The sequence below is a fragment of the Benincasa hispida genome, chromosome 10 (genome assembly GCF_009727055.1).
Source record: "Benincasa hispida cultivar B227 chromosome 10, ASM972705v1, whole genome shotgun sequence".
Taxonomy (NCBI): Eukaryota; Viridiplantae; Streptophyta; class Magnoliopsida; order Cucurbitales; family Cucurbitaceae; genus Benincasa; species Benincasa hispida.
Window position 1 is genome coordinate 15,087,259 of NC_052358.1, and position 10,984 is coordinate 15,098,242.

General features: G+C 31.3%; 1 protein-coding gene across 1 annotated transcript; it reads right to left on the reverse strand.

The window, feature by feature from the left end:
- Window positions 1-6,541: 6,541 nt before the first annotated feature.
- LOC120088719 (26S proteasome non-ATPase regulatory subunit 11 homolog) lies at window positions 6,542-8,909 on the reverse strand. The gene is made up of 2 exons (XM_039046151.1): window positions 8,742-8,909; window positions 6,542-8,157 (listed from the first exon to the last, which is right to left on the reverse strand). The coding sequence occupies exon 2, from the start codon at window positions 8,139-8,141 to the stop codon at window positions 6,873-6,875; it is 1,269 nt and encodes a 422-aa protein (XP_038902079.1). The 5' UTR covers window positions 8,142-8,157; window positions 8,742-8,909; the 3' UTR covers window positions 6,542-6,872.
- Between the last annotated feature and the right edge of the window lie 2,075 nt (window positions 8,910-10,984).

The window sequence follows — 10,984 nt, forward strand, 5'->3', positions numbered from 1 at the left end:
GAGAGGACTTAAAAAAGACTTTAGAATGATCTTTGCCTTCAAATCAATCATTAAAAAACATATCAATGAAGAATTCACCATGAAGTCTAAATGGAAAATACCTAAACAAAGTCATTAATTATCTTTAATGAACTAAAACATTGTTGCATTTGTTTAAACATTGATGCATATCAATCATTATTAGGCTTTATACTATAACATATCGAATAAACTAATTGGTGAGTCATCATCAATATGCAAAGAGAGATGAAATGGATAATCAAAACAAATTTCCATAGAAATTTTTAAAATGCAATTGAAGAAGCTAATGAATAAATCTTCATAGAGATTGCACATCGAGGATGCAGCAACACCATCATCCATAAGAAAAGATTCATATTTTTCTCCAAAGTCAAGAGAGAAAAATGGTACAAACATTGGGAAGCCATTAAAGCACCAAACCAAAAGGTAGTAAAAAACAATCACAAGGGAAATCTCATTAACAAAAGAATAATCAGACCCAAATCTCCAAATCCCACCATTTTTTAGGCAAGTTAAGCATCAAGACTAAAGAGAAGCCATAAAAGCATCAAACCAAAAGCTAATCAGAAACAATCACAAGGAAAATTCCATCAGCTAACAATGAATCAGATCCAAAACTCTCAATCCCACCATTATTTAAGTAAATTATAGCATTAAATCCAATTGATAAGTTATTTACCTTCTTCCCTCCCTCAATGTACTTGACTGTAACAAGCTTGTTTGTCTTTTTGTCTCTAACAAGCCTAACAACTCCAAAATTTCCAGAGCCAAGGTCCTTCAATGGCTCATACCGATCCTTCATTAGAACTCTCAATTGAAAAGAAACAAAAAAATAGAAATTCGTACCTGGTTGCAGACGACGACGGAGGGTAAGAGGAGAGTATCACACCAGATGGCGAGAAACGGGCAAGGATGGGCGGATGTACTCGTAAGAATCGGGCAGACGAAGAAAGGAAAACAGGAAAAGAAGGAGAAGAAACTGGTGGCAATAGTTGCGCTAAAGCGAATGAGGGTTTTAATTGACCCTCTCCCCACGCTCTTAAAATCGTTGGGCTAAGTACCTTCTCTCGACGGTTCATTGGACCACCGTTGGGATAACTCTAATAAAAACTCCTCAATTTTTTTTTTAAAATTAACTCTCTCCTAACGAGTCTAAAACCGTCGGGCTAAATACGTTCTCTCAATGATCATTTGGACCACCTCTCCTGACAATCCTAATACCTTCGGGCTAAATACGTTCTCCCAATGATCATTTGGACCACCGTCAAGATAACTCTAATAAAAAAATTCGCCAAGTTTTTTCAAATTGACCCTCTCTGACGGTCGTTTGGACCACCGTCAAGATAGCTCTAATAAAAATTTCCCAATTTTTTTTAAATTGACCTTCTCCGACGTACCGACGGGTGAAATATATTATCACGACAATTGCATAACTCACTGGATGACTTTAATAAAATTTCAAAAATCCTTTTATTTAAATTCAGCATCTCCCGACGCTTCTATAACCGCTAGGCGAAATATATTTTTTCAACGGTTATTTGAACCCTCATCGAGATAATTCTAATAAAAAAAAATTCAATTTTTTTTTTAAATTGACCCTCGCCCGAAACTCTTTACCCCATCGAACTAAGTATGTTCTCCCGACGATAGTCTGACCCACCGTCGAGATAACGCTAATAAAATTTTCCAAACGTTTTTTTTTTTAATTTAATCCTCTTTCGATGCTAATAACATCGTTGATATATGTATGTTCGTCTGACAGTCGTTTTGAAATACCGTTAGGATAACTAAATTATTAAAAAAAAAAAAATCAACCTTTCTTTAAAACTCAATGCCTCGTTTATACTGTCGGGATAGGCATTATCTCTCGACGTCGTAATTTTAGCGTCGGGAGAGGCCAACAAATATTTTTCCTAATGTGGTTTATGCCGACGTTTCAAGAAAACAATGTCAGGATAACCGATTTATCCCGACGCTAGTCAAGTTTTCTTGGGAGATTTTTTCCCAACGCCGCAAAAAATCATCGGGAAAAATGAGTACTCCTGACACATTTTTCTACACTGGAAAAAGTTTCATCGGAAAAAACTAAAATTCATATAGTGAGATTTTGGAGGGCGGCGAAGGGAAGAAGATGATATTTAGGGTTTTATTTATTATCTTATTTTATTTAGATTGCTAAATAATAATAATAATAATAATAATAATAATTATTATTATTATTATTATTATTATAAAATTGAATCTAATAACCATAAATATATATCTAGCCCATGTGTTTCAAATATTTAAAGTTTAATTCCCATTTATATGTTTTTTTTAAGTACAACAGGCCATAAAAGTTGAAAACATAAAAAATATGTAAAAGAAAACAGATATCAAATTGATTTGAGAACAATATATATAAAATAATGAAAAAAATTTAGATACAACTAAATGTGTAACAAAAATTTGAACAAATCGAACGTTAGTTAAATAAAATCAAATTTGATAATAAAAGATAAATTCGAATATAAATTGGAGAGAAAGATTAGTATGTTTTTGTTTATTGTGATTAATTGGAAAAGTTGTTAGATAAAATCTAATTTTATAATAACATATAAATTCAAATATAATTTGGGAAGACAAGAAGGGAAATCATTTATTTACAATTATACTATATTCATAATTCCATTTTCATTTAGGCTTTAATAATTACACTAACTCATTGTAGAGGTATAGCAAAAACAACAAGATTGCAAAAGTAAATACGTATTTGTTGGTTAAAAAGACAGATTAATGGTATAATAATATAATAAGATGATAATGAGTAGAATGTGATTAAAAAAATATAAAAAAAAATGATAAAATTCGAATAAAATATACAGATTGTTAGATGATAATATGTATAAGTAATAAGTAAATTCTTAAATGGAAGCAAATATATTAATCCAAATTTTAAATAATAAATAAGTAATAAGTAATGTAAAATCTGAAGTTCTAAAATAAATTAAAATCAAAATGGTGATATACAAATTAGAGATGGATTCATTTTGAATATTTTCGAAAAGTATATATCAAATCAAATATGATATTAAACAACCACTTCAAAATTCAAATTGGGCAAAAAAAATCCGCCCATCTCTTGAATCCGTTAAGTTGGAATCTCATAACCGACCTTTTCCATTTACACTGTATTTTTATTAAGAATTGATACATTGTATTCGAAAATGCTGCTAACCAACGATACCAGGGGTAACTTTGGGATTATATAAGACTCCATTTGTTATGTTTCACAAGTTTTTCCGTGGTATTTTAGACAGACATTCAATATCCCTATTTGTTTCACATGATTCCATTTTTTAAAACACGGGATATTATTATCTAGAGACTTTAATACTCATCTTACATGAGTTTTTTTAATACCTACAAAAGTGTGAGATTTTTATGTGAGATGAACAATAAAAAGATAGTTTAATTAATTAATAAATTAATATCAAGTATTCAGGACTATTAATTTTAATTAATATTATATATAATTTAGACTTGATAAATTTCGACTAATATCTTTACCATTAATATTTTATGCTATCTTAACTATTTAATATAAACTATTATTATTAATTATCAATATTCTAGTTAATTTTTTAATTAATTTAATTATTTTAAGTAATTAATTTAAAAGTATTTACTTATTTTTTTTATTTGATCAATTAAATAATTAATTAACATAACATTAATTAATGTTAGATTTAATTGGTCTCTTACATTTAGATACTTTTAGTTTCTATATACAAAATATTGAATTGAACACAAATATTTAACTTTTAGAAATTAATTATCATGTACATTTAAACACATACATTAATTATCTCATACATTTAAAACTCAAATATTTGATATCTATCCGCATAAACAATATATGCGATCCAAACGACCCCTAAGTGTTCGTCATTTGAATAGCACACATTTTGCCAAAATTCTTATTATTTTCGATTTTGACAAAAATCAAAAGGACCCCTCCAATTTTGTTATTTCCTCCAATTTCTCTTTATTTATTGGATTTGATGTGGATCACCATTTTACAAAATCAGTTGACCCATGAGCTAACCCATTTGAGCCATATTTGGATCGGCACATTGAGCTAGTCTGATGGACTTATCATTGGACCAACCTAAATATGTTTATGCAAGTATAATTTTTCATATATTATATTGCATATATGAAGAAAAATATACCAATTTAAACTTCAAATTGGGCAAAAAAATATGCCACTTTTATTATAAAATACGTTAAATTATAAATTGATAACCGACACACATCTACATTATATTTCTAATCATAATTGATTCACGTTATAGTAATTACACTTATTCAATATTTGTGGCAGAGGACCAAATTAAGGGTAAATTTCACATGAGTGGCGCACGCTCTGCCAAAAATCTTGTTAATTCCAAAATTTGCCATAAATCCAAATGAATTTCCAAATCTTGCCCTTTGTCCAATTTTCCTATATATATATATATATTAAATTTATTTGTATTTTATAATTTTTTTCTCTTTAGAAACATTAATATTATAAAATTTTATACAATATTTATTTTTTTTAGAAAAATTAATCGTTTTTTGTATGTTAACTAAAAACTATGGTATATTTAAATATATTTAAAAAATAATATTAAAAGGTTTGTTTTTTCTTTTTCATATATACAATATAAGAATTATACATGTACATACATATTTAGGTCGGTCCAATGATAAGTGTCAATCCAACATGTCGATCCAATAAATAAATAAATGGGATTGGACTAGGTTGGGTCAATCAAACTTTAGACCGAGCTTGGGTTGGACTTGGGTCAACCTTTTGGCTTCAGGCCCGTTGATGAGACTGGGTTTTAACTAGTTCTTTTTAGGTTGAGTTTTAACCGATTGAATTATACTCTTAAGTAAGCATAATTCAATGGTTAATGACAAGTAAGCATAATTCAATAGTTAATGATAAGTGTTTTTTTTTAGGTTAAAGTAGAGAAGTTCATGAATAGGATAAGATCAAAGATAACTTCTCCGCCTCTTAATTTTACACGGATGAAAGTGGAGATTCCCATGAAAATCAAGTTCTATTTTTCTCCATTCTGTTTTTTAAAACAATTCAAACACTTACATTCTCTATCCGGTTGATACTAGAGTTCACCCTTATTTACTCATTAACAGAGGGTAAATCTTCGGAAAGATCATGTAGTTACACTTTTCCTTTTTTTAGAAGTAAATCACTTATTCTGGCAAATTTACATAGATTATTTTAAGAAAAATTTCTTAATGTTACAAAATTATAGTAAAAGTTAAATCTCTGAGTACAACTTAACTGGTTAAACATTGGAAACTTCTTTTAAATTTAGAAGTTCAAACCCCTCCTATTCACAATTAATTGAATTTTCCAGGGAAAAAATGAAATAAACTGCTATATTCTCAATGTTGTAGCTCTGTAAGACCTTGTAATCAAGATTTTTTTTTTTCCTCTTATGAGAATGATGTAAATAAAAAGTTAATACATTTGTCAACTAAAGTCACATTTAGCAAACCATCAAAATTGATGCAGTTATAATAGAATTTGATCATTGATGGATAAGTTATAATAAGTCTGAATCGCAAATGTAATTAAATTGTTTTTTTATAGCGTTTCTTCGAATTATAAATTTTGCCACATTTATTGTTACTATTACCTCTTAGGATCAAACAATAACGGAAACGGTAATGATAACAGTAATGTCAAAATTCATAATTTTTTTCCTAAAACATTGACAATAATGATAACCGTAACGATAACCATAATGGTAACGGTAACAATATTGAGTAATTTCCAAATGCAGTTAGATTGAACACACTCCACTCATCAATCAATTTGCATTTTTTTTTATGCAGTACACAAATAAACACCCAAAGTAATCAAAGGGGACCTACTTTTCACATTACCATTGATTTGGGAGGTAAAAGCAGCCTAATTTTGCTAAGAAATAAGGTTAAAAGTATATAAAAATCCATTAATGCGTAAAATAAACCACCAGATAACTGTAACAAAAAAAAAAAAAAAAAAAAAAAAAAACCCATACAATTTTAAAGATTCAAGACTAATGTCCTCTTGAATTCTATCAGATCAGTACCATACACGCTATTTAGGATTTACCTACTTAAAGATTCTTGAAAGACATGAAAATCTTGCTAGAAATAGATAGACGAGAAAAGAAAATTGTAGTGAAAGACCTCTCCCGATCCAATCACATGCAACTAGGCTTGAAACCCAGCCCACCCTCCATTCTGTTCCCCTGACCAAAAAAAAGGTATGCTCTTCCTAAGAACATATATTACCTTGAAGACCTTCAGAAAACTCGCCTATGGAAAGAGAACGCATATCAAAATATCTCACTTTTAACAATTGTTTGAACCAAAACATATCCAAACATAAAAATTTGCACTTAATGAAGTTGAAAGCTTAGATCACATCTTGCCAATCCAAGACGAGTGATAGTAGGCAACATAAGAAAGGTGGTTGGATCATATTTAAAATACACACATTACTTTTCATCAAATAACTGGAATATGATTAGTTGGTACTTTCAAGTTTCAAGTTCAACTCAGACGAAATCACTGCAGATAAACAAGTAACCTGAGAATCAAATATGTACCTGTGTCCAAAAAGAATGGGAAAATAGCCTAAACAATCTTTCCCCATACAGACCAGCGGCTAAAACTTCAAACTAAACTTCTTTTTAAATCACAAAATAGTTCATTTGGAATCTCTCAAGACATAAAAACAATGCAGTCCCATACCGAGGCAAGCAAAGTGCAAAACTACAGAGGTCGATTTGATGCCAATAACCTTATGCCATTATCTTTGCTGACCTAACATAGAGGCTGTCCACAACCTTGCCAATGTTGGAAATCGTTTCCAGTGTGGCTGGATATATGGCGTCAGTCTTCGGGTCATCAAAAATGATTAGGCATCCAGCACCTTGATCTAGAGTCCCTGCAAACTTCTTGTCTAGAATCATTTGAGACAACTTCTTTTCCACATGATCCACAGGCAATTCGATCAGATCGGCAATGTGAGCAATCTCAACTCTTGAGAATGGTTCGATCAACCTGCACAGATTTTGCTCCAACAAAGTGTCATAGAGAGAAGAGAGATGCCTGTGGACAATAGGGTCTTCCTCTAGTTGAGCCTTGAAATCTCTAAGTGCTGTCTCGAAAAGCTTTAACGAACGCTTGGAATGTGCATCAGCTACAGCCTTCATAGCATCCAACTCAATTCCCACGTATTGTAGACCTGCTTTTGATGATATTATTCCTGCCACATCGTCCGCCTGGTTAACCATTATTTTGCACAGCAACATGTATTTGAGGCTAAATACAGCACGGGGATCTTCAAGAGCATTGAAGGCTTCAAATGCTTCAAAGAAATAACTGTAAGCAGTTTTGTAATCCTTCTCTTCCGCATGAAGGATGCCACTCTGCAAGTCAATGGTGCCCTGCTGTGCTGGAGGAACGTATATGGCATTAGCAGCTGTTCTTGCAGCAGTAAGAGCAGCCTTCGCTTTAGGGAGGTTCCTAAGAGAAAAATGGAGTTTGCTCTCCAAGAGATCTATGTCTACTAGGAGGAGCTTATCATCCAGTCTTCTTACTTCCTTGATTAATCCAGTCAGGAGATTTAAGGCTTCAGGGTACTCCTTATTTTCCATCAAAAGAGCTGCAAGCCTGGCCTCAACACGTTGCCGAAGGAACGTTCTCTTCTCCGCACGTGTCCACTGCACCATTTCCTTACACAGGGAAATCTGCAGATCAGATGTGTTTGGTATTTTAGCCACAGCATCAATGATTCCTCGGACAATCTTTGCTGTTTTCGCTTTTGGTATCAAGTTAAAGAAAGGCCTAAGTTGAGTCAAAAGGTTCCGTAGATCCTCTGCACGATTCTCCTGCCTGAGAAGATCCGAAAGATTTGTTATGGCCTGTTCCTTTATCCGTAGAGCCTCAGGGGAAGATGAAGGGTTTTCAAGAACACGGTAAAGGATAGAGATAGACTCTGATGAATTCTTAGCTTCTAAAGCCTCAGCAATTGACTCAGTAGTGGCAGGTAAGTAAGATGTCGACATAGTTACAAGTTGCAACCTGCAGAAGCAAGTCACTGACCAACGTGAAATTTTTATTTAGACAGCAAAAACAAAACTTCCTAAAGTCCTTCCTTGTCAAATAACTACAAAGTCCTGCATTAAACAACCATTTTCTAACCCAGATAATATATCAATATTTCATTCAAAATATGGAGAAAATTATTGGAAAGCAACTGAAACACAAAGCTTCCAAGTCCCTCTATATTAAAATCTTGGTTCCGCTAGCTCATTTCTATCCAGAAGGAGAAATACGAGATTGAAGAGTTCAGAACTAACGATTACAGAGAAACCCAACTATAGTCTCGAGCATTAAAAGAAAAACAGAAAGTGAAAACAAAAGAACCATGAGATTACATATTCAGAAACTAAAAACCTAGATCACAGAACAAAAAATTACATAGACAATTAACCCCAGGACAGAAATTCCAGAGAAAACAAATGAAATCTCAAGCAGCAGAGTTAGAGAGAAATCAAAGATCGAAAAACAAAAACCCCTTAACCTCACATATCATGGCAGAACCAAAATTCCTTCTTCATCTCTCAAACCCTTGGACTCAAAATAAAGAATTGAAATGTACACACCTCACACTTGAAGAACAGCCGAGAGTGAGGGGGTACAACGAAATCAGAGATGGGGAGATCTTCAGCGATCCGAGATGGAGAGAACGTTGAGAGACGATAGAAAGAAATTGAGAGTTCGAGTCTGAAGGTGAAGGAAAATTGGCTTGAAGAACAGGTAAAGTATAAGTACTGCTTTTAAAATATATATATATATATATATATATAACATAATAAAAATAAAAAATAACAAAAGGAGGAAAATTTATAGAAAATACCCTTAAAAAAAATCAAAATTATCCCTGCCGTTTGTACTTTGATTCAAAAATGAACTTTCAAAAATTTCACTAATACAATTTAAAATATAGTTATCATTAGTACACTTATAATGAAACAGAGAAATAAGACAAGGTCGAAGATGACTTTCTCGTCTCCATTCTCGTAAAATTCTTCATTTAATTTTGCAGAGATTAAGGCAGGATTCCCCATAAAAAAATCGTGAAGATCGAGTTCTAACGGTGGTTATTTTATATGATTAACAATAAATTTTCTTTTATAAATTTGGAGATATTTAGAAGCTTTTGAAAGTTAGTGATATTTTTTTAACAAAGTATTAAAATTTCCCTAAAAAAACTCACGATAAGTTTTTTTAAAAAAAAAAGAATATTTTTTGAAATATTGTAAGTTCAGTGAATTTTTTTTACACAAAGTACAGAGTTCAAGTGTATGATTTGGCAAAACAAGTTTAAAAAAAATAGTTCGGTAGCCCAGACTTACTACTTTTGCAAAAATGGCAAAAAAAAAATAAGACCAACCCATGTTTTTACCTTTCTACTACCGATTTACATTCTATACACTTGATACACTACTAATATACATTTGGTACCCTTGATATACCTAATAGACTACCAATATACACTTGATACACTGTTAATATACAATTGACACATTACTAATAGGCACTTGATACATTTGGTACATTTGATATACTGTTGATATACGATTGAAAACGACTACTTATTTAAGTGTTTTATATTTAAGGACATTTTAGTAAATAAAGGTTTGTCGCGATTTTTGTAATTAAATGAATCTTCATTTAATTAGGACTCTTTTATGTATCACCTTAAGTTGAAAAGGGAAGGGATTGCGCAAAGAGATGATAGTGGGAGGGAGAGAGAGAAACTTGCAAAAGGAGCTTACCAGCAATGACAATCGGTGATCGACGAGTGATGTGGCTAACAATCAACGGACGAGTGGCAGTACGACGAATGTAGTCAGCGGTTAATTTTCAAGAGAGAGCAGTTGTACTGGAACGTGAAAGTGAAAGACAAGCGAAGGAATCATCGAAGGTCCTTGAGCGGAAAACGAGATCGAACTCAAAACCAAAATTTACATAACATCAATTTTATAGCAAAAACATACATAAATTATGCATCTAATTAAAATACAACATGCTTGGAAGAAATGGAAGAAAAATGAAATTGGGTTTAGAAACCCTTACCTTTGAAGAACCGTTCTTCAATAAAAAAAACCCTCGAATCAAAAGAACACCACCACAATAGAAACCTTTGTATTCTCTGAGTGAGAATCCAGGAGTTTTGTGTATAGGCTATTTTGGAAGATGGAGTTTGAGAAATATGATAAGAGATGAAGATGGGGGAAGAAAATCTCATAACTTTTTCTATGTATTTTTCTGTATTGATTTCTCACCTCTGTAAATGCCAAGAATGGGAAGAAGAAAAATAAACCGTTCAACCCTTTCCACTATTACGTTGTAGAGAGCAAAAAGGGAGAGGGAGTTCCTCCCTAAAATTGTTTTTAAAATTAAAATTAATAAAATAAATTAATTTTAAAAAAACTTTAATATATATTTATATGATAACCACTTTATCATATAATATATATTAAATTATATGTTATATCAAATATAATATATAACCTATAGTTTAATATTGTATCAAACACAATATAACCTATAGTTTAATTCTCTTAACAATGATATTTAATATAAATCTCATCTATATTTAATTTAATTATATGAATCTAATTCACATAATTAATATTTGAATCAAATACATTATACTAATTATATCATATATAATTAATTTTCTCAATTAATTTGAACAATTTAAATTAATCCAAAAATTTATTCTCATTAATTCTCGTTGAGCTACAAAGAGAATCTCATGGATATGTAGCTTGAAGCTCTAACGGTACATGAATAATTAATTAAACTTTTTAATTAAATTATTCACCATCCATTAACT

Coding starts and splice junctions, on each gene's coding strand:
- LOC120088719 (XM_039046151.1), bottom strand. CDS start 8,141: ATGTCGACATCTTACTTACCTGCCACTACTGAGTCAATTGCTGAGGCT.